This window comes from Scyliorhinus canicula, chromosome 28, assembly GCF_902713615.1.
Source record: "Scyliorhinus canicula chromosome 28, sScyCan1.1, whole genome shotgun sequence".
Taxonomy (NCBI): Eukaryota; Metazoa; Chordata; class Chondrichthyes; order Carcharhiniformes; family Scyliorhinidae; genus Scyliorhinus; species Scyliorhinus canicula.
The window spans coordinates 14,704,299-14,728,529 of record NC_052173.1 but is presented as its reverse complement, the minus strand read 5'-3'; the positions used below and the strand labels follow the sequence as shown (position 1 = coordinate 14,728,529).

At 50.9% G+C, this 24,231-nt stretch overlaps 1 protein-coding gene across 1 annotated transcript in view; it reads right to left on the bottom strand.

Moving 5' to 3' along the window:
• LOC119958102 (aryl hydrocarbon receptor-like) overlaps positions 1–24,231 on the bottom strand; it is a 94,214-nt gene that overhangs the window by 55,600 nt on the left and 14,383 nt on the right. Inside the window, exons 2-3 of the mRNA XM_038786330.1 lie at positions 9,868–10,055; positions 8,794–8,831 (exon numbers count right to left, since the gene is read on the bottom strand). Of these exons, the coding sequence (XP_038642258.1) occupies positions 8,794–8,831; positions 9,868–10,055 (226 nt within the window). The remainder of the gene's footprint in view (positions 1–8,793; positions 8,832–9,867; positions 10,056–24,231) is intronic.

Sequence of the window (24,231 nt, the reverse complement as noted above, 5' to 3'; positions counted from 1 at the left end):
GCTATTCCCGGCTGAGTCTGGGGCATTGGTCAGTGGTTACCTCCATTCAGGCTTTATCAGGCCTTCGTGAAACATGGATCTCTCAAACATACAGTGCAGAAGGAGGCCATTTGGCCCATCGAGTCTGCACCGACCCACTTCAGCCCTCACTTCCACCCTATCCCCGTAACCCAATAACCCCTCCTAACCTTTCTGGTCACGAAGGGCAATTTAGCACGGCCAATCCACCTAACCTGCACGTCTTTGGACTGTGGGAGGAAGCCGGAGCACCCGGAGCAAACCCACGCAGACACGGGGAGAACGTGCAGACTCCACACAATGACCCTGTGGGGAATCGAACCTGGGACCCTGGCGCTGTGAAGCCACAGTACTATCCAATTGTGCTACCGTGCTGCCATACAGAAGGCCCCAGATGACAAGAGTAATTAATCACCTCTGCGATGCCTGTAAATGGCACCATTGAGAGCAGATTGGTTCCATTGCTCTTTCTACAGCCCAAGAAGGGCCTGGAGGGGAGTTCTGGTGGGGCAGCTGTGGGCCACGCTGCTTTCTGAAGCCTTGAAAATCTGGGATAGACAGCTTCAGGGATCAGGAAACCTTGATTGGCCACCCTAGCCACAACCATCGATGCACACTGTGACTTCAGTGTGTTTTTAAGCATACGGTTTGTTGACCTCTCAAACCCATGACATCTACCACAAGGGCAGCTGATACCTGGGAACCCCACCACCTGGAGGTTCCCCTCCAAGTCACTCACCACCCTGACTTGGAAATATATTGGCCGCTGCTTCACTGTCACTGAGTCAAAACCCTGGAGTTCCCTCCCTAACAGCACTGTGGATGTACCTACACCACATGGACTGCAGCCATTCAAAATGGCAGCTCACCACCACCTTCTCAAGGGACAATTCAGGACAGGCAATAAATGCTGGGCCCAGCCAGCAACGCCTACATCATATGAATGTATTAAAGAAAAGGTCTACTTTGCCACATTACTGCCAACTCTGACCAATCAAAATTGCAGCTCTCGTGCCATTAGAAGAAAAATATATAAATTTACAGGTTGTTGTTCATGAAAATGACTTATCGGTCCAGAGATACTCCAGCACACATCATTCTGCATTCTCATTTCTTGTGACCAATGGCAAGAGAGCACCAGAATGCTGTGTGTTCGTAGATGGACTTACAGAAGGCATTTGATAAAGTTCCACATGAGAGACTGGCACCTAATGTTAATGGAACTGAAGGCGAAGTATTGAACTGGTTAGGATGTGACTGGTGGTATCCCACAAGGTTCTGCGTTGGAGCGTTAACTATGCACCATATTTATCAACAACTTAGATGATGGGTTAGAAAGCCACATATACAAATATGCTGAGGACACATAGACAGGGGGCACTGTAAGAGGGTAGCTGGGAGCATAAAATTACAAAGAAATGTGGATCAATTAAGTGAATGGGCAAAACTGTGTCAATGGATTTCACTATATGCAAGTAAGAAGGCACCCGCTTTGGATTTTAAAAGGATAGAACAAGGGAGATTCTAAATAAATGCTGAATAGGTGCAAACAGTGGAGGTGTTTGGAATGCAGGCTTTTAAACCTGGAGGATGCAAATACAAGGGGGTAGAAGCCAACCTTCAGTTGCACGAAGACCAGACTTGGGAGTCACTGTCAACAGTTCTGGGCATCACATCTTGGGAGGAAGGCACTGACCTTGGAGGGTGTTCAGCGTAGGTTCACCAGAATGATAGCTGGCACTCCAAGAGTTAAATTACGAGGAGAGATTGCACAAAACTTCCCTGGAATTTAGAAGATTAAGGGGTGTTTCGGTCGAAGTTTACAATGTATCAAGAGGAACAGGTAGAAGACAAAGAATCCTAAAATCTATACAGTGCAGAAGGAAGCCATTCGGCCCATCAAGTCTGCACCGACCCTTCAAAAGAGCACTCAACTTAGGCCCAGTCCCCGCCCTACCCCCTGTAACCCTACCTAACCTGCACATCTTTGGACACTAAGGGACAATTTAACATGGCCAATCCACCTAACCTGTACATCTTTGGACACTAAGGGACAATTTAACATGGCCAATCCACCTAACCTGTACATCTTTGGACACTAAGGGACAATTTAACATGGCCAATCCACCTAACCTGTACATCTTTGGACACTAAGGGACAATTTAACATGGCCAATCCACCTAACCTGTACATCTTTGGACACTAAGGGACAATTTAACACGGCCAATCCACCTAACCTGCACATCTTTGGACACTAAGGGACAATTTAACACAGCCAATCCACCTAACCTGTACATCTTTGGACACTAAGGGACAATTTAACATGGCCAACCCACCTAACCTGTACATCTTTGGACACTAAGGGACAATTTAACATGGCCAATCCACCTAACCTACACATCTTTGGTAAAGAGAAACTATTTCCACTGGTGGAGGAGTACAGGACATGGGTATATTGTCTAAAGATCTGACCTTTCAGGAGCAACATTAGAAACATTTCCACACACAAAGGGTGGTGGATGGTTGGAACTCTCTTTCACAAATGGCATTTGATGCTGAGTCTGAAATTTGTTATCCAAAGCTCTGAAGGGATATGGGGCAAAGTTCAGTCATAGATCAACTATGACCTCTTTGAATGATGGAACTGGCCACAAAATGCTGGTGCCATAGCCTTAAATGGGCTCATGCCAGCCTTCGTTAACAACAAAATCAAGTCACTCATTAACACACAACTAAATACATTTCTGGGAAGTAAAAACTGCCCTGATGGCCACCCTCACCCAGAGCTATGAGCAAGGGCGCGATGCCCGCAAGCCCACGCACTGAATGGCCAAAAGATGGCCAAATCCCTGACCGTTTTTGGAGATGGCAAAATATTTTGTGTGGCATGATTTTCCATGGCCACATATGGGTGGCACAGTGGTTAGCACTGCTGCCTCGCAGCGCCAAGGACCCCAGTTCAATTCCGGCTTTGGGTCACTGTCCGTGTGGGGTTTTCACTTTCTCCCCATGTCTGCGTGGGTTTCCTCCGGGTGCTCCGGTTTCCTCCCACAGTCCAAAGATGTGCTGTTAGGTGGATTGGCCATGCTAAATTGTCCCTTAGTGTCCAAAAAGGTTAGGTGGGGTTACAGGGTTATGGGCATAGGGCAGGGGAGTGGGGCTAGGAAGGGTGCTCTTTCAGAGGGTCGGTGCAGACTCAATGGGCCGAATGGCCTCCTTCTGCACTGTCGGGATTCTATGATTTGATTCTACGACTGGCTGAAAATACAGATTTATTTTCTGGCCGAGATTGTCCTTCCTTGTGTAAATAATTCCTTGTTGGCAGGGTACCGGAGTTGGGAGGTTATCCGGGAGTGATCTGGAAGGCAAAGCCACAATCTCTGAGCCAGCATCTGCGTCCGATTAAAAACTCTTCGTCGCCAATTCAAAGTCACACACATCTGCTAAACATTGAGGTGAATGCAAGGAGTAGGGACAATCTGGATCTGGCCCACATAAGGCTGCGGATATTAACGGTCAACTGGAGCTTTCAAAACTGAGGTCAGGAGATTTATGTGAGGCAAGCCTATCAACGGATAGGGAGCTAAGCCTGTTGACGGCATTAAGGTAGTGATTAGACACAATTTAATTTAAAAGAGAACAGACTCGAGGGCTGAATGGCCTCCTTGCTTTTTTAATCATTCATAGGATGTGGGCCTCATTATTTATTGCCCATCCCTAATTGCCCCTTGAGAAGGTGGTGGTGAGCTGCCTTCTTGAACCGCTGCAGTCCATGTGGTGTAGGTACACCCACAGTGCTGTTAGGGAGGGAGTTCCAGGATTGTGACCCAGCGACAGTGAAGGAGCGGCCGATATATTTCCCAGTCAGGATGGTGAGTGGCTTGGAGGGGAACCTCCAGGTGGTGGGGTTCCCAGGTATCTGCTGCTCTTGTCCTTCTAGATGGTCGAGGTCGTGGGTTTGAAAGGTGCTGCCTAAGGAGCCTTGGTGAGTTCTTGCAGTGCATCTTGTAGACGGTACACACGGCTGCCGCTGTGTGTCGGTGGTGGAGGGAGTGAATGTTTGTGGAAAGGGTTCCAATCAAGCGGGGCTGCTTTGAGTGTTGTTGGAGCTGCACTCATCCAGGCAAGTGGAGAGTATTCCTTCACACTCCTGACTTGTGCCTTGTAGATGGTGGACAGGCTTTGGGGGGTCAGGAGGTGAGTTACTCACCGCAGGATTCCCAGCCTCTGACCTGCTCTTGTAGCCACAGTATTTGCGGTTTCTAAGGTCCCATACTCCAATGGAAAATTACAAAAATTCTACTCAATAATCAGATGGAAAAATGTGGATTTCAATGAACAGAAAATTACAAGCAGCCATTTTGCAACGAGTGCTGGCTGGAAGTCGGGGTGCCAACCCTCCAGAATTGCCCTGGAGTCTCCAGGTATTAAAGATTAATATCTTGGACTCTACACACTCCCGTGCCCCTGTGCACCCCCCTCCCCCTCCCCCGCCCAGGGCCCCAAAATGGTGTACAGGTTCTCAAACCCCTCTCTCCACTACTCCTCCATTGCAACACTGCACACTTTAGATGTACTTTGGTTGTAAAGTACTTTGGGGAATCCTGAAGTCATTCAAAGCTCTATAAAAATGCAAAACCTTTCTTTCATGCTGACGCACGATCAATAACTCCCGAAGTGAGCCTGCAGGACAATTGAAGGCTTTATTGAACTAGATGTTTCCCCCAGCAGCGCAGGTACAGAATACTGCAGCTAGGGAAACACAGACTCTTATACTCCGCCTCACTGGGCGGAACCTGCAGGCAGGCTTCACCAATGATCTTACAGCATCAGGTACCTCCAACCTAGGTGCCGTAATACCCCTAATACGGACTACCACATTCACCCCCTGTTAAAAAGAGTCCGGCGGGGGTGGTGGTCTCGCGTTATACAGTGGTGGAGGTTATGGCGGTACCCGTCGGTGGTACACTGTTTTGCCTTGTTACATGTCACACAAATTATTTAGAGGTATTTATTTACAGGTACATTTCATAATGAAGCTATTAGTCGATCAGGGGCCCTGGTCATCCTCTATGATCGTCGCAGTTTCGGCGGTGATGCAGACGCCGGCTCAGGCATCCGCGACTCCGGGAGCATGACTCCGGCTTCTTCAGCTTCATCACCCCTGGGTGGGACCAGTGGAAGGACCAATCCCCCTGGGAAGGGGGCAGCCGTGGGTGCGCCGGTGGGAGGGGGGTGTGGGTGGGGATCCAGCGGGCGCCAGGTCCCAGAGGGAGACCATATCCTGTCGGCCGTCGGTGGTACGCCACATAGGTGTACTGAGGGTTAGCATGAAGGAGGTGGACCCTCTCGACCAGCGGGTCCGACTTGTGCACCGGCACGTGTTTGCGGAGCAGAATGGGCCCAGGAGCTGCCAGCCAGGTTGGGAGCGAGGTCGCGGAGGACTTCCTAGGGAAGACAAGGAGACGTTCATGAGGTGTTTCGTTGGTCGTGGTACACAGTAGTGATCGAATGGAGTGGAGTGCATCGGGGAGGACCTCCTGCCAGCGGGAGACCGGGAAATATTTAGACTGTAGGGCCAGTAGGACGGTCTTCCAGACCGTTCCGTTCTCCCGCTCCACCTGCCCGTTTCCCCGGGGGTTATAACTGGTCGTCCTGCTTGAGGCAATGCCCTTGCTGAGCAGGAACTGACGCAGTTCTTCGCTCATGAAGGAGGATCCCCTATCTCTGTGGACGTAGGCGGGGAAACCAAACAGTGTAAAGATGCTGTGGAGGGCTTTAATGACAGCGGTCAATCACGTTCAGGAAGTACGTGTTGCGGTCGGTGGAGGGAAGGGGCCCTTTGAAGTCCATGCTGAGGCGTTCAAAGAGGTGGGAAGCCTTCACCAGGTGCGCGCTCTCTGGCCAGTAGAAGTGCAGCTTGCACTCCGCCCAGATTTGGCAGTTCCTGGTGCCGGTCCTGATCTCCTCGATGGAGTAGGGCAGGTTGCGGGTTTTGATGAAATGGAAGAAACGAGTGACCCCCGGGTGGCAGAGGTCATCATGGAGGGTCCAGAGTCGGTCCACTTGTGCGTTGGCACATGTACCTCGGGATAGGGCATCAGGAAGCTCGTTTAGCTTCCCGGGACGATACAAGATCTCGTAGTTGTAGGTGGAGAGCTCGATCCTCCACCGTAAGATCTTATCGTTCTTTATCTTGCCCCGCTGTGCATTATTGAACATGAAAGCTACCGACCGCTGGTCAGTGAGGAACGTGAATCTCCTGCCGGCCAGGTAATGCCTCCAATGTCGCACAGCTTCTGCTGTGGCTTGGGCCTCCTTTTCAATGGAGGAATGGCGGATTTTGGAGGCATGGAGGGTGTGTGAGAAGAAGGCCACGGGTCTGCCCGCTTGGTTGTGGGTGGCCGCCAGAGCTACGTCAGATGCATCGCTCTCGACTTGGAAGGAAGGGATTCATCGATTGCGTGCATCGTGGCCTTTGCAATGTCTGCCTTTATGCGACTGAAGGCCTGGCAGGCCTCTGCCGACAGGGGGAAAACCGTGGATTGGATTAGTGGGCGGGCCGTGTCCGCATAATTGTGTACCCACTGGGCATAATATGAAAAAAACCCCAGGCAACTACTCCATAGTGTGGGAGGGGGAACTCCATGAGGGGGCGCATGCGTTCGGGGTCGGGGCCTATGACTCCATCGTGCACTACATAGCCGAGGATGGCTAGACGGTCGGCGCTGAACACGCATTTCTCCTTGTTATAGGTCAGGTTAAGGAGGCTGGCGGTATGGAGGAATTTGGGGAGGTTGATGTCGTGGTCCTGCTGGTCGTGCTCGCAGATGGTGACGTTGTCGAGGTACGGAAACGTGGCCCGCAAACCGTACCGGTCAACCATTCGGTCCATCTCCCGTTGGAAGACCGAGACCCCATTTGTGACACCGAAGGGAACCCTCAGGAAGTGGTAGAGCCGCCCATCTGCTTCGAATGCAGTGTACTTGCGCTCATCCGGGCGAATGGAGAGCTGGTGGTAAGTGGATTTGAGGTCCACCGGGGAAAATACCTTGTATTGTGCAATCTGATTGACCAAATCAGATATGCGGGGGAGAGGGTACGCATCGAGCTGTGTATACCTGTTGATGGTCTGACTATAATCGATGACCATCCTGTGCTTCTCCCCGGTCTTTACAGCCACTACTTGAGCTCTCCAGGGGCTGTTGCTGCCTCGATAGTACCTTCTTTCAGTAACCGCTGGACTTCCGACCTAATGAAGGTCCGGTCCTGGGAACTGCACCGTCTGCTCCTGATGGCAACGGGTTTGCAATCAGGGGCGAGGTTTGCCAAAAGGGAAGGCTGGTCGACCTTGAGAGTCGCGAGACTGCAGACAGTCAGGGGGGGGGTATAGGGCCACTGAATTTAAAGGTTAAGCTGTGAAGGTTATATTTGAAGTCCAATCCCAGGTGTGTGGCAGGGCAGAGGTGAGGGAGGACGTAGAGTCATAAATTCTTAAACTCTCTTCCCTGGACTGTGAGGTTAGCTATGCAGTACCCCTTGATCTCTACAGAGTGAGACCCGGAGGCCAGAGAGATTCTCTGGTTAACTGGGTGTATAGGGAGGGAGCAGCGCCTTACCGTGCTGGTGTGTATAAAGCTCTCTGTGCTCCCGGAGTCAATCAGGCAGGATGTCTCGTGTCCGTTGTTGAGTACTGTTGTCGTAGCGGTCGAAAGAGTTCAGGGCTGAGACTGGTCCAGAGTCACCGAGGCGAGTCGTGGCAGAAGCTGGTGGGATTCCTCGGGCGGTGTGCGGTCATCCAAATCAGGGTCTTGAGACTCCAGCCAAGATGGTGGCGCCCACGGGTCGCACATGGCTGGGGGTGGGCAAGGTGGCGGCACCCATGAATCGCACGTGGTCTCTGGGGAACAAGATGGCGGCGCCTGTGGTCCGCACATGGCTCGCGGGATCGAAGATGGCGGCGCCCACTGGCCGCACGTGGCCTGCGATGAGAGTAATGGCGGCGGCCCCAGTTCGCCCCCGGAGACAGCGGCGACCGCCCAGGCCTGGCATACCGCTACGAAATGCCCCTTTTTTTCCACAGCCCTTGCAAGTTGCAGAGCGGGCCGGGCAGCATTGCCAGGGGTGCTTGGCTTGCCCACAAAAATAACATCGGGGCCCCCCGGGGTTGCTTGGCAGCCGTGCGGCACAAATTTGTGCGGGGGTTGGGGGATGCGTCGAAATCGGCTCCGGGTGGGATCCACGCTGCCCATGGGGCTGCCGCGTGGTCAGGGACATACGCTCGGGCGTTGCGGGAGGCTACGTCTAAGGAGCTTGCGAGGGCCCGTGCCTCCTTGAGACTCAGCGTCTCCTTTTCCAGCAGCCGCTGGCGGATCTGAGAGGACAGCATACCTGCAACGAAGGTGTTCCGGATTGAAAGTTCGGTGTGGTCGTTGGCTGAAACTTGCGGACAGTCACAGTTCCTGCCTAGTACCAGCAGTGTCCAGAATTCGTCTAGCGATTTCCCCTGGAATTTGTCGTCTGGTAGCTAGGAGATGTCGGGCGTAAACCTGATTTACTGGGCGAATGTAGTGTCCTTTCAACCGGGTCATCGCGGCCTCGAAACAGTCCGTGTCTTCGATGAGCGTGTAGATTTCTAGGCTCACCCTCGAGTGGAGAACTTGCAGTTTCTGATCTTCCGTGGGTGTAGTTGTGACTGTCCGGATGTATCCGTTGAAACACGCCAGCTAGTGTTTAAAGGTCACCGCTGATTTTGCCGCGTGGGGGCTAAATTGCAGACAACTCGGCTTGATGCGGAGCTCCATTCTTCAAATCTAGTTCAATAAATTGATGCACGATCAATAACTCCCGAAGCGAGATTGTTGGACAATTGAAGGCTTTATTGAACTAGATGTTTCCCCCAGCAGCGCAGGTACAGAAATGCAGCAGCTAGGGAAACACAGACTCTTATACTCCGCCTTACTGGGTGGAACCAGCAGGCAGGCTTTACCAATGATCTTACAGCATTAGGTACCTCCAACCTAGGTACCGTAATATCCCTAATACCGACTACCACACATGCTCAGCAAAGGTGTTAATCCATTTAAAATATGCATTTGTACACTGGCATCCCATTCCATCAGTTCAAATCTCTGATGTTGTGTAAGTGGTGTCTCTCTCACATTAGTCATAGAGTTATAGAGTTTTACAGCATGGAAAGAGGCCCTTTCGCCCATCAGATCCATGCTGGCCATCAAACACCGATCTATTCTATTCCCATTTTCCAGCACTTGGTCTGTAGCCTTATAATAATAATAATCTTTATTGTCACAAGTAGGCTTACATTAACACTGCAATGAAGTTACTGTGAAAAGCCCCTAATCGCCACATTCCGGCGCCTGTTCGGGTCACAGAGGGAGAATTCAGAATGTCCAATTCACCTAACAGCACGTCTTTCGGGGCTGTGGGAGGAAACTGGAGCACCCGGAGGAAACCCACGCAGACACGGGGAGAACGTGCAGACTCCGCACAGACAATGATCCAAGCCGGGAATCGAACCTGGGACCCTGGAGCTGTAAAGCAACAGTGCTAACCACTGTGTTACCATGCCGCGTGTAAGCGCATCTAAATGCTTCCTACCACCCTCTGGAGCCTCGTCTGCTCCAAGGAAAACAACCGCAGCCTATCCAGCCTCTCTTCATAGCTGAAACGCTCCAACCCAGGCAACATCCTGGTGATCTGCACCCTCTCTGGAACACTGCTCCCCCAGTGGAGTGGGACAAAAGGGGAACTAAATATAAAAGGAGTTTGGGTGGGTAAAAGTGGGGGGTCGGATGACAGTATTCAGAACTTGCAGGCCGACTGTCTTACCTTCAAAGAATCGTTTAAGGCGGAGGCAGCTGACACTGAGACGCAGAACGGACAGTTTGTCCAGTCGCCCAGCAATCTCCTCGGTCGTCGGAAGAAGTCCCAGCAGGTTGTCAAACTCCACGTTGAGCCGATCGCGATGCCGCTTGGAAGGGTTCGACTTGGCCGCGCTCCCAGTTCCCTGCTCGGTGCTGAGTGTGGCACGGAGAAAACAGGGAAAAAAGAAACTCAGATGTAACTCATCGGTGGGATAAACCAAAATTCCCGAGCCGGAGGCGACAAACTGCAGTGACATCGCGCTCAACAAACCCATGGACTCTTCCCCACATGGATCGGGTGACAGGACACCATGTCGATAGCCAAATCATTCATTACTCTGTTTTCATTCAGTTTATGGGATGTGGGCGTCGCTGGCTCGGCCCAGCATTTATTGCCCATCCCTAATTGCCCCTTGAGAAGGTGGTGGTGAGCTGCCTTCTTGAACCGCTGCAGTCCATGTAGTGTAGGTACACCCACTGTGCTGTTAGGGAGGGAGTTCCAGGATTTTGACCCAGTGACAGTGAAGGAACGGCCGATATATTTCCAAGTCAGGATGGTGAGTGACTTGGAGGGGAACCTCCAGGTGGTGGGGTTCTTGTCCTTCTAGATGGTAGAGGTCAGGAGTTCGGACGGTGCTGCCTTGGTGAGACTTGGCCAACTAATTTGATATTATCTATTGTGAATGGATCTTTTGGGAGGCACAGTGGCACAGTGGTTAGCACTGTTGCCTCACGGCGCCAAAGACATGGGCTCGATCTTGGCCCCGGGTCACCATGTGGCGTTTGCACATTCTCCCCGTGTCTGTGTGGGTCTCATCCCCACAACCCAAAGATGTGTCGGGTAGGTGGATTGGCCACGCTAAATTGCCCCTTAATTGGGGAAAAAAAGAATTGGCTGTTTTATTTTTTTTAAATGGGTCTTTTCACAATCCTATGTATATAAAGCAATACTAATTGAGTTAAGTAATGGTCAACATTGTTGTCTAGAAAACTGGAGGAGCAGCAAATCTTTCGTATTCCCTAATTGCACTCGTCCCTCAGGAACAGGCCAACTCCTTTCTTAAAGTACTCGCAAGCGCCCATACCCCTCACAACAGTCGGGCATTTACTAACTCAGTCACATCTCACAAGACCATGAAGGATGGGAAAGGCCATTCGGTCCGTCTTAGTTCAGACTCCCATGAGTAAAAGGAACAGTAGGGGCGAAATTCTCCGCCCCCCACGATGGGTGGGAGAATAGCGGGAGGGCCTTCCCGACATTTTTGCCGCCCTCCCGCTAATCTCCCCCCCCCCCCCCCCCCCCCGCCGAAGTCCCGACCCGAATCGCTGCCGCCGTTTTTTTACGGCCGGCAGCGATTCTCAGCTGTTAGATGGGCCGAAGTCCCAGCCCTTTCCGCCGTTTTTACGAACGGCAAACACACCTGGTCTTGCCATTCGTGAAAACGGCGTCACAAACTCGCTTTTCATAACCATGGCACCGATTGGCACGGCAGTACCACGGCCGTGCCAAGGGTGCCATGGGCCTGCGATCGGTGGGCACCGATCGCGGGCAGCGGGCCCGATGCCCGCGCACTACTTGTCCTTCCGCCGCCCCGTAGTATCCATTCGCGGGGCGGCTGAGGGGCAACCCGGCCCGCGCATGCGCGGGTTTCGCGCAAAAACGCGATGATGTCACCCGCGCATGCGCGGGTTGGAGTCTTCCAAACTGCGCATGCGCGGCTGACGTCATATGACGCGTCAGCCGGCACTAACTCCGGCAAGCGGGCTTAACGATTTTCGTTAAGCCCGTCTTGCCGGAGCCTACGGCGTCGGGCTGCTAGCCCCGACCAGGGACCAGAATCGGTCCCCCGTCGGGAAGGGGCGCGCTGCCGTAAAACCCGCCCGGGTTTTACGCCAGCTTTACGATTTCTCCCGTTTTGGGAGAATCTCGCCCTATATTTTTGTCCCTTCATCTAAGCCGATTGACTAAATTATTCAACAGTGTTGGTCTCCTGAAGATTGGGTGCAGAGAGGAGAAAATAGGAAGGTTGAGCATGACATTCCTCTCAAGATCAGGGCCAACAGGAGTTTGGGGTGCGAGGAATTGAAGGCAAATTATTGATCCAGTTAGGAGACCGGCTGATGAGAAGGAGACAGAGGCTGGGATTTTCAATGGACCTTTCGCGTTCTGTCAAATATTCCATCCCGTGCGCCAGAAAATCCTGCACAAAGAGTGGCAATAATAGACTGGCTCTCTCCATGGCAGAATGTAACCAGTGGTGTCCCGCATGTCATAGAGTTTTTACAGCACAGAGAGAGGCCGTTCGGCCCATTGCATTCATGCACCTATCAAGCACCTATCTGTTCAAATCCCATTTTCCAGCACTCGGTGCGTAGCCTTGTGTGTTGGGGTGTTTCAATCGCTCATCTAAATGATTTTGAAATGTTGTGGTGGTTCCCGCCTCTCCCACCCTTTCAGGCAGTGAGTTCCAGATTCCCACCATTCTCCCGATGAGGAGAATGTTTTTCTCTCAGAGGGTTTATGGGTCTCTGGAACTCTCTTCCTCAAAAGGCAGTGAAAGCAGAGTCTGAGGGCACGATCAACTGGCCATGCTATGCCCCAAAAGCAGCGCGCCGCAGTGCAACGTGGCCAGTAAATGACGGGAGACTCCGCTCCCGGGATCTCCTTGGCTGGCTACGCCTTGTGAGATCTAACGCGATCTCGCAAGATGTCGCGTTGTGAAGCCTGCCCATTGTGGGCGGGATCACTTTTTGGCAAATCTGCATATTAAAGCAAGACAGCTAGTCTCACTCTATAATAGTGTGGCATTTCTCAGCGTTGCGAGTGCTGGGAAACATAGACATAGAACATACAGTGCAGAAGAAGGCCATTCGGCCCTTCGAGTCTGCACCGACCCACTTAAGCCCTCACTTCCACCCTATCCCTGTGACCCAATAACCCCTCCTAACTTTTTTGATCACTAAGGGCAATTTATTGTGGCTAAAAGCACTCGCTGTGGGGCACAATTCCCATTAGGTTTGATCGGGCCCTTAGAATTTTTAGGGTAGAGCTAGATACATTCTTAGCAAGCAAGGGGGTGAAAGATTATTAGGTTGCACATTTGAGGTTACTATCGGATCAGCCACCATCTTATTTGAATTTAATTCAAATTTCACTATCTGCCGTGGTGAGGTTCGAACTTCGGTCCCCGGAGCATTACTCTGGGTCTCTGGATTAGTCGTCCGCGAGGTTTTGCTGCAGCTTTATAAAACCCTAGTTAGACCACACTTGGAATATTGTGCCCAGTTCTGGTCGCCTCATTATAGGAAGGATGTGGATGCTTTGGAAAGGGTACAGAGGAGATTTACCAGGATGCTGCCTGGACTGGAGGACATGTCTTATGAAGAGAGGTTGAGGGAGCTAGGGCTTTTCTCACTGGAGCGAAGAAGGCAGAGAGGTGACTTGATAGAGGTGTACAAGGTGATGAGAGGCATGGATAGAGTGGATAGCCAGAGACTTTTCCCCAGGGTGGAAATGGCTGTCACGAGGGGACATAATTTTAAGGTGATTGGAGGAAGGTATAAGGGAGATGTCAGAAGTCGGTTCATTACACAGAGTGGTAGATGTGTGGAATGCACTGCCAGCAGAGGTCATTAGGGACATTTAAGCAACTCTTAGACAGGCACATGGACAGCAGTAAGTTGAAGGGGTGTAGGTTAGGTTGATCTTAGATTAAGATAAATGGTCGGCACAACATCGTGCCTGTATTGTGTTGCACTGTTCTATGTTGTATGTTCTATCTCCATTTTAAATAGGCAACCCCTTATTTTTAAACAGTGACCCCCCTAGTTCGAGATTCTCCCACAGGAGGAAACATCCTCTCCACATCCACCCTGTCAATACCCCTCAGGATATTATATGTGTCAATCAAATTGCCTCTTATTCTTCGAAACTCCAGAGCATACAAATCCAACCTCTCTAACCTTTCCTCATCAGACAACCCACCCATTCCGGGTATTAGTCTAGTAAACTAATCAGGACACAAATCAGATCCCAGAAATGTTTGAGAATGAAAGGTTTAGTGAGAGGGAAGAACTGAGGGAGATCAACATTAGTAAAGAAATGGTGCTGGGAAAACTGATGGGATTGAAGGTGGATAAATCCCCAGGGCCTGAGAATCTGCATCCCAGAGGGCTTAAGGAGGTGGCTCTGGAAATAGTGGATGCTTTGGTGGTCATCTTCCGGGATTCTATAGACTCTGGAACTGTCCCTGCAGATTGGAGGGTAGCTCACGTCACTCCGATATTCAAAAAGGGAGGTAGAGAGAAAGCAGGGAATTATAGACCAGTCAGCCTAACATCGGTAGTGGGGAAAATGCTTGAATCCATTATCAAGGACTTTATAGCAGAACATTTAGAAAGCAGTGGCAGGATCAGTCAGAGTCAGCATGGATTTATGAAGGGAAAATCATGCTTGACAAATCTGTTGGAATTCTTTGAAGAGGTAACCAGTACAGTTAACAAGGGGGAGCCAGTCGATGTGGTATATTTGGACTTTCTGAAGGCGTTTGACAAAGTCCCGCATAAGAGATTATTGTGCAAAATTAAAGCGCATGGGATTGGGGGAAATGTATTGAGGTGGATAGAAAACTGGTTGGCAGAGAGGAAACAAAGGGATTAATAGGTCCTTTTCAAATTGGCAGGCAGTAACTAGTGGGGTACCACAGGGATAGGTGCTGGGACCCCAGCTATTCACAATATGTATGAGCGATTTGGATGAGGGAACAAAATGTAACATCTCAAAGTTTGCAGATGATACCAGATTAGGTGGGAGGGTGAATTGTGACGAGGATTCAGGGATCCTACAGCAAGATCTGGACAGGTTGGGCGAGTGGGCAAATCAATGGCAGATGCAGTATTATTTGGATGAGTGTGAGGTTATTCAGTTTGGAAGCAAAAACAGGAAGGCAGATTACTACCTGAATGGTTGTAAATTGGGAGAGGGGAGTGTGCAGCGGGACCTGGGTGTCCTTGTGTACCATTCGCTGAAGGTAAGCATGCAGGTGCAGCAGGCGGTAAAGAAGGCTAATGGTATGTTGGCCTTCATTGCGAGAGGTTTCGAGTATAGAAGCAGGGATGTGTTGCTGCAATTGTACAGGGCCTTAGTGAGGCCACACTTGGAGTATTGTGGGCAGTTTTGGTCTCCTTCTCTGAGGAAGGATGTTCTTGCTCTCGAGGGAGTGCAGCAAAGGTTTACCAGACTGATTCCAGGGATGGCGGGACTGTCATATGAGGAGAGATTGACTAGGTTGGGATTGTTCTCGCTGGAGTTCAGAAGAATGAGGGGGGATCTCATAGAGACTTATAAAATTCTAACAGGACTAGACAGGGTAGATGCAGGGAAGATGTTACCAATGATGGGTGTGTCCAGAACCAGGAGTCACAGCCTGAGGATTCAGGGTAAACCATTTCGGACAGAGATAAGGAGACATTTCTTCACACAAAGAGTGGTGAGCCTGTGGAATTCATTACCACAGGAAGTAGTTGATGCTAAAACTTTGAATATATTCAAGAGGCGGCTGGATATAGCACTTGGGGAGAATGGGATCAAAGGCTATGGGGAGAAAGCAGGATTAGGCTATTGAGTTGGATGATCAGCCATGATCGTGATGAATGGTGGAGCAGGCTCGAAGGGCCAAAAGGCCTCCTCCTGCTCCTACCTTCTATGTATCTATGTATCTATGTAAACCTTGTCTGAACTGCTTCCAACAATGTAATTTACATCTTTCTTTAAATCAGGAGGCCAAAACTGTACACAATACTCCCACATTGCAACAGTGACTAGGCCTCAAAAGTGCCAATATGACAACATCTTGAGGTCCCAAAAGGTGCTACAGAAATGCAAGTCTTTCTCACTTTTCCTGTCCCAAAGCTGATGACAACCAATCAATTGCTTTGAAGTCACCGTTCTTAAGTAGCCAAACAGGACAGCCATTTTGCGCACAGCAAGATGCTAAAACCAGCCAATGAATGAGTGACCAAATGGCCTGGTTGAGGGAGGAGGGCTTGATAGCACAACAGTGAGGGCTGGGGGAACTACAATCGGGGCTGGACCTTAAACTATTGCGTGAGAGTGCCAAGGAAATGAACTGTGTGTCCAATTGCTCGAACTAAACTGTGAAACCATCGTCAATGACGATGCGATGAACAAGGACTCGCCTCAAGGTGACAGGCTTAGAAACCGTGTGTTCATACAAACTCATGTCCCCTGTGGTTGTGTTCAATTTTCCTCCAACGATAGCTGCCAGACGCCACAACTGTCTCGAAAGTCATCTTTCAGAAGATGACTGTGTTTAAGTATTTGATGTGGTTTAACTTGTGCTCACTTTCCAGGAACTTCGAGCTTTACCCTTTCTGGTAACAGGAAAACACAATCTGGCACAGAAAGAGGAAATGAACTCTTTTGTTCAGACCCTATTCACGCGATAAAAATACCCGTGCTCCGGGCATTTACCTATCATAGAGATGACTGTCCCAGTTCTCCGTCAATCAGTCACTTGAGGAGAAAAGGATTACAATTAAAGAAAGGTGATCAAAATTCACAGTCATTCTTCTACCTTCGCGCTATTGACTCTTCTCAGGGGCCTCGTAACCAGAGATTTAAGATAATTGGTGAAGGAACGAGGCAGATGTGAATTAGTTTTTTTTATTTGTTCTTGGGACGCGGGCGTGGCTGAGCTGGCCCAGCATTTGTTGCTCATCCGTAATTGGCTTTGAACGGAGTGGTTTGCTGGGCCATTTCAGCGGAGGGGGGGGGGGGCAGTTACGAGTCAACTGCATCACTGTGTGGGTCTGGAGTCACATGTAGGCCAGACCAGGTAAGGACGGCAGATTTCCTTCCCTGAAGGACATTAGTGATGTTTTTTTACGACAATCGTCAATGGTTTCAAAGAACAAAGAAAATTTCAGCTCAGGAACAGGCCCTTCGGCCCTCCAAGCCTGTGCTGACCATGCTGCCCGTCTAAACTAAAATCTTCTCCACTTCCTGCGTCCCTATCCCTCTATTCCCATCCTATTCATGTATTTGCCAAGGCGCCTCTTACTATCATATCTGCTTCCACTACCTCCCCGGCAGCGAGTTCCAGGCTCCCACTACCGTCTGCGTAAAAAACCTGCCTCGTACCTCTCCTTTAAACCTTGCCCCTCGCACCTTAAACCTGTCCCCCCTAATAATAATTGACTCTTCCACCCTGGGAAAAAGCGTCTGACAATCCACTCATGGTCATCATTAGACTTTTCATTCCAGATTTTGATTGAATTCAAATTTCACCTTATGCCGTGGTGGGATTTGAACCTGGGACCCCAGAGCATCACCCTGGCTCTCTGGATTAATAGTGCAGAGACAATGCCGCTACGCCAGGCCACAGTGGGATGTTGTGCTCCCGAAGTCACTGCCAGAAAGGACGATGACAGTAGATTCAATAGTAACTGTCAAAAAGGGAATTGGGTGAATAGTTGAGGAAGAATATTTGGCAGTGTGACTGGGGAAAGAGCAGGACAGTGAGATTAATTGGACAGCTCTATAAAAGAACCATCACAGGCATTGGTGGGCTGAATGGCCTTCTCCGCGTTCCATGATTCTAGATTTGTTTTTATTCATTTACGGGATGTGGCCATCATTGTCTAGGCCCAGCATTTCTTGCCCATCCCTAATTGCCCCTTGAGATGGTGGTGGTGAGCCGCCTCCTTGAGCCGCTGCAGTCCATGTGGTGTAGGTACATCCACAGTGCTGTTAGGGATGGAGATCCAGGATGTTGCCTCAGCGACAGTGAAGGAACGGCCGATATATTTCCAAGTCGAGGTGGTGAGTGACTTGGAGGGGAACCTCCAGGTGGTGGGGTTCCCAGGTATCTGCTGCTCTTGTCCTTCTAGATCAGGTATTGTCAAACCCGGTGGCGCAATCAGGTGGGTCGTGGGTGGGTGTCGGGAGGGTCAAGGAGCCGTCCGTTGCGGCGCTCCCGTTCACGCAAATCCGCGCGCAACAGCCACAGCAGCCGGCTTTGAACAATGCTGGCTGCGAGCGGCCTTCAAAATGGCCAGGAACAGATCAAAAAATGTGGCCGCACTGCGCATGCGCACCGATGATCGGGCACGCATGCGCCATGCGGCTACATTTTTTTTTTACATGGTCACAGTCTTTTATTTTCAAGTTCGGGGGGCCAAAGGGACCATTGGGGCCAAAGGACCCCAAAATCATTTCCTCCATTTTTGTCAGCAACAAACAAGGTAAGAGAAAATGGTGGGTCGCGCAGTTCGGCCAGCGTGGGTCGCAAAGGTCGGCCGGAGTGGGTCGCAAAGGTCGGCCGGAGTGGGTCGCAAAGGTCGGCCGGAGTGGGTCGCAAAGGTCGGCCGGAGTGGGTCGCAAAGGTCGGCCGGAGTGGGTCGCAAAGGTCGGCCGGAGTGGGTCGCAAAGGTCGGCCGGAGTGGGTTGCAAAGGTCGGCCGGGTTGCATCCCAAAGGTTGGCCGGTTGGTAAAAATGGGACCCCGGAAAAAAAGTTTGAAAAAAACTGTTCTAGATGGCAGAGGTTGTTGGTTTCGAAGGTGCTGCCTCAGGAGCTTTGGAGAGTTCCTGCAATGCATCTTGTAGATGGTACACACGGCTGGCACTGTGTGTCGGTGGTGGAGGGAGTGAATGTTTAAGGGGGTGGATGGGTGACGATCAAGCGGGTCTGCTTTTTCCTGGATAGTGTCGAGCTTCTTGAGTGTTAGAACAGAGAACAAAGGGCAGCACGGTGGCCTAGTGGTTAACACAACCGCCTCACGGCGCTGAGGTCCCAGGTTCGATCCCGGCTCTGGGTCACTGTCCGTGTGGAGTTTGCACGTTCTCCCTGTGTCTGCGTGGGTTTCGCCCCCACAACCCAAAAATGTGCAGAGTAGGTGGATTGGCCACGCTAAATTGCCCCTTAATTGGAAAAAATAATTGGCTAATCTAAATTTAAAAAAAAAAAAGAACAGAGAACAGAAAAATACAGCACAGAACAGGCCGTTCGGCCCACGATGTTGTGCCGAATCTTTGTCCCAGATTAATCATAGATTATCATAGAATTTACAGTGCAGAAGGAGGCCATTCGGCCCATCGAGTCTGCACCAGCTCTTGGAAAGAGCACCCTACCCAAGGTTAACACCTCCGCCCTATCCCCATAATCCAGCAACCCCACCCAACACTAAGGGCAATTTTGGACACTGAGGGCAATTGATCATGGCCAATCCACCTAACCTGCACATCTTTGGACTGTGGGAGGAAACCGGAGCACCCGGAGGAAACTCACAGACACGGGGAGAACGTGCAAACTCCACACAGACATTGACCCAAAGCCGGACCTGAGCCCGGATCCCTGACAATGTGAGGCAGCAATGCTAACCACTGTGCCACCGTGCCGCCCATGAGTAAACAGAACTAAAACAAAGACAAAACTAAACTAAACAGAACTAATAAATATAATACTTGTGTCTCAATCTATGGCGCAGGTACAATAGGCCACAATAAGATTCCTTCTGCGTCATACAACTCTATATCGAGCCGAAACACATTGGCATGTCTCAAATCCTTATGAGTGGCGTTCTACAGGTCCAGAGAGTGTGATGCAGGTCAACGTGATCCCATTCGGTGCCAGCAACATCCCATAAACAGTATATTTTCGAATAACCAATGAATCTACTCTTGGCGATCGTTTCTCGTCAGGTGAGGAATGTTTGGGCAGCACGGTGGCCTAGTGGTTAGCACAACCGCCTCACGGCGCTGAGGTCCCAGGTTCGATCCCGGCTCTGGGTCACTGTCCGTGTGGAGTTTGCACATTCTCCCCGTGTCTGCGTGGGTTTCGCCCCCACAACCCAAAGATGTGCAGAGTAGGTGGATTGGCCAAGCTAAATTGCCCCTTAATTGGAAAAAATAATTGGGTAATCTAAATTTATTAAAACAAAAGGTGAGGAATGTTGCCCAATCCCCTGGAAAACTCCCCACATTCCCACAGCCCTGGGATGTTTAGTCCCCTTGCGAGGCAGGGTCTCTGCTGAGGGTCGGTGCCTCGCTTGATGTAGCATCACCTCAATTCTGACCCAGGTGGTCAGCCGAGAGAATGGTGAAATCATTTCATCACAGTCGGGCTGGTACCCTCCTCAATCCAAACTGAACATTCACTGGTCAGTCAAGATTCATTTCTTTTTTAAAAAAGAATGGTTTAACATTGCGTGATTCGGTACGAGGTACTTCTTCCAGGTTTAAACTTGTCTCAACATATCTTTCGCCGCCTGCCAACATTTAAACGTCCTGTTTTCTTTTAATACCAGACTCGCTCGTTTCAAGATATTTTCTCCCTTTCCCCTTGCTTTTGACTTGCTTCCCCCCCCCCCCCCCAAGTACAACGTACCCCGAGTGTTCCCAACCAATCAACCAGACTTTAGGAGGCAGTCAACAGCAGCCCAGGGCAATCCTCTGTCTCTTAAGCGTGCTTTAATCCAGCTTCAGGTGAGACATGAAAACTGAGGCCCTGTGGAGCTCTTCAGTGATACCACCCCCCCCCCCCCCCCCCCCCCCCCCCCCGGTGACATAGGAACAACTGAAAGGGAAAGAGTTTACAGTCTCCGCAAAAATTTTGCTTCATCGTCTTGCGCCTCGTGGCGTCCTCCTGAGCCCCCCAAAATGGCTGCCGCATTTACCTACGTGACAACAGTCAGCGCCTTCCAAGAAGTAGCTTATTCGTGCAGATTTCCCTGCACTCGGCCACCGTGGGACACGTGAAAATGTGCCGGATTGTTTAAAACTCCGCTGGCCTCGGGTGGGAATTTCCAGTCCCAGGGCCGGGCGAGACTGGAAAACTCCGCCCTTGGTGTGTGTCGCACTTGGATACATTGCCGAGACACAATGAGATCCTCGCCTCCACCTCGGATTTGCCATTGGCTTCTCGAGACAGGCAGGCGCCCATCCTCTCCCAGCAGCTCGCCAAGGTGGCACAGCCAGGGTCCTGAGCACATTAACCCATGGCCCCAGAAGCACAACTTGTTTCCGCTCTCCCACCTTGGGCATGGCCTGGATGCACAATGCGTGCTGTGGCGGCCTCCAGATGGGCCAATTCCAGCTGCCCCGCTTAGACAGCCTCTCGACATCGACCCTCCGTAAGTCTCAGGCCTTCCAACACTTGGCTACCCACATCCTAACTCGCCCTGGCTTCATTGCGAATCATCGAATGCTTGGTCAAGGAGATAATTCTGCTCTTTTGCTTCAGTTGTACAGCCTTGCCTTTGATTGGGACAAAGTTTGTGGAGATGGTGGCAAAAACGAAACTGGCAGAGTCCCAATTCCAACCAAGAAAACCAACTTGCACAGAAGCGCACTCGGTATTATAGTGCAGCTTAGATCCTGTCCCTCACAGGCACAAGCACAGCTAGGGATGCTGCAGCAAGCAAGTCTTCACAAGTCTGGACACCAAGGTTTCGAAAAGCCAGCAGCACTTGCAAATTTGCCCGATGAACAGTCAACTGCTCGAAATGGGCAGCAGTGCAGAGAGGGGAGGGGCCGGCGTTCTCTGGGCACCACCCTCTCCCTCATTCTCCTCCCCCTGCTTAGCTTAACAGCCCTGTTCCCAGGTTCCATTTCTGAACTTTTGCCCAACTTATGCCCAAGCGGCATTCCAGCTCCGACCTGACATGGTGCCACTGCCCACAATTCGGCACAAAGCTTAACGACCTCAGGTCGAAGAGGCTGCAAGCTGGCAGACATGGCAAGTGGATAAATCTCACAGAGCACATCTCCGTGTGAAGGACCAGGTTAGGTTAAGGAAGGGGTGGGTCGGGCAGGTTTTTCACTCGGGGTTTGATTTGAAATCGAGGGGTGTGGCGATTTTAATCAGCAAAACAATGGGATTTGTGAGTGCGAAGGTGGTGAGGGGTCCAGGTGGGAGATATGTGATTGTGAGCGGGGTATTGGAAGGGGCACCGGTAGTGTTGGTAAATGTGTCTGCCCCAAATTGGGATGATGTGGGTTTTATGAGGGGGTTGCTGGCAGCAATCCCGTATTTGGCCACGTACCAGTTAATCATGGGAGGAGATTTTAACTGTGTCCTGGAGCCGAGGGTGGATAGATCGAGCCCCAGGCCGATGGGTAGGGTACGAATGGCGAGGGAGCTGTGGGGGGGTTTATGGAGAGGAAGGGTATGGTGGATCCATGGCACTTTCAGAACCCAGGGGGAAGGGAGTATTCCTTCTTTTCACACGTCTATAAGGTGTATTCGAGGACTGATTACTTTGTAGTGGGTCGGGGTTTTTGGGTGGGGTGGAGGGGGCAGAGTATGCGGGGATAGTTATCTCAGACCATGCACCCCACTGGCTGGATATTCGGTTCAGTACGGGACGAGAGCAGAGGCCGGGGTGGAGGTTTGACTCGGGGTTGTTGGCGGATGGAGGTTTTTGTGATACGGTGCGGTTGGCGATTAGGGATTATGTGGAGTTCAATCAGAATGGGGAGGTGTGGCCGGGCATTTTCTGGGAAGCACTGAAGGCAGTGGTCCGGGGAGGAATGATCTCATTTACGGTTCGTGCGAATAAGGAAAGGAAGGCGGAACATGACCGTGTAGTGAGTGAGATAGTGGAGGTGGACAGGGAATATTCGAGGGTGACCCCTTACTCTGAGATTCTGCCCTCTGGTCCCAGACTCTCCCACAGGGGAAACAACCTCTCAGCATCGATCCTGTCAAACCCCCTGAGAATCCGATATGTCTCAATAAGGTTGCCTCTCATTCTTCTAAACTCCAATGAGCACAGGCCCAACCTACTCAACCTCTCCTCAGAAGAAAATCCCTCCATACCCGGGATCAACCTAGTGAACCTTCTCTGGGCTGCCTCTAATACCTCAGATAAAGGGACTAAAACTGCTCACAGTATTCCAGTTGTGGTCTAACTCGGTCCTTTTAGCAAAACTTCCCTATTTTCATACTCCATTCTCTTCAATTGTTCCCCACCTAACCTTCGCTCATCTGAATCTGACACCGAGAGCACTTGCCCATTGCTAATGTCCTGCATTTGATGAGGAGATTCCTCAAAGATGTTGAAAGCCAAAGTTAAAACATTTTAACTGGCAACCTGGAGATGGCATCGGGTTGGCAGGAAACCGCTCGGCCACTGAATTAAGTGGGGGAAAAGATGGAGGTAAAATAAGCTCCCCCACCTTTTAAAGAGGACGCTGAACCAGTGGCGTTCCCCCATTTTCAAATTACACAAGCAAAGCATACCATAGAACTTCTACAGTGCAGAAGGAGGCCATTAGCCCATCGAGCCTGCACTGAGCCTCTGCAAGAGCTCCCTACCCAGGCCCACTCCTCCGCCCCATTCCCCTAACCCCACCTATACAGCCCTCGACACTGAGGAACAATTGAACACGGCCAATCCACCTAACCTGTACATCTTTGGACACTAAGGGACAATTTAGCATGGCCAATCCACCTAACCTGTACATCTTTGGACAGTAAGGGGCAATTTAGCACGGCCAATCCACCTAACCTGTACATCTTTGGACACTAAGGGACAATTTAGCATGGCCAATCCACCTAACCTGTACATCTTTGGACAGTAAGGGGCAATTTAGCACGGCCAATCCACCTAACCTGTACATCTTTGGACACTAAGGGACAATTTAGCATGGCCAATCCACCTAACCTGGACATCTTTGGACACTAAGGGACAATTTAGCATGGCCAATTCACCTAACCTGTATCTCTTTAGATACTATGGGATGGGCAATAAATGCTGATCTAACCAGCGACGCCCACATTCAGTAAATTCATTATTTTTGAAATGGAATGTTGGGAACAGGTTCGAATATGAGGGGCTGAATAACCTCCCCTTGCTCATATGGTCGGGGTATATCGGCCATTGACTTCAGGAGGACCGGAAGATCCTGCCAGTGGGCAGGAAAATTCCAGCTGACGCCTGACACGGAGAAGGAGGGCGACGGGTAGATCCCGGGAGAGGCCCAAATCGGGGTCCGCTCTGGGCGCCAGCACTGCATTGACGCTGGCGCCCGGGAGTCATTGGCTGCACCAGCGAGGTCTCACCCGGGTGCCGATTAGTACTGTCTCCAGAAGCAGAGACCAGTCGTGATGGCCACTCGGGGGTCTCGGAGGCCATTGGAGCCACCCGGGAGGTCAGGGACAGTGCACAACAGTACCTTGGAACTCCCCTTGGCACCCAGGATGTAATAGCCAGGCACCCAGGGTGACTGATTGGCACTGCCAGGGTACCTGGTGCCCATCAAAGGGGGGAACGAAGGGTGGGGGAGTGAAGCGGGAGTCGTGAAAA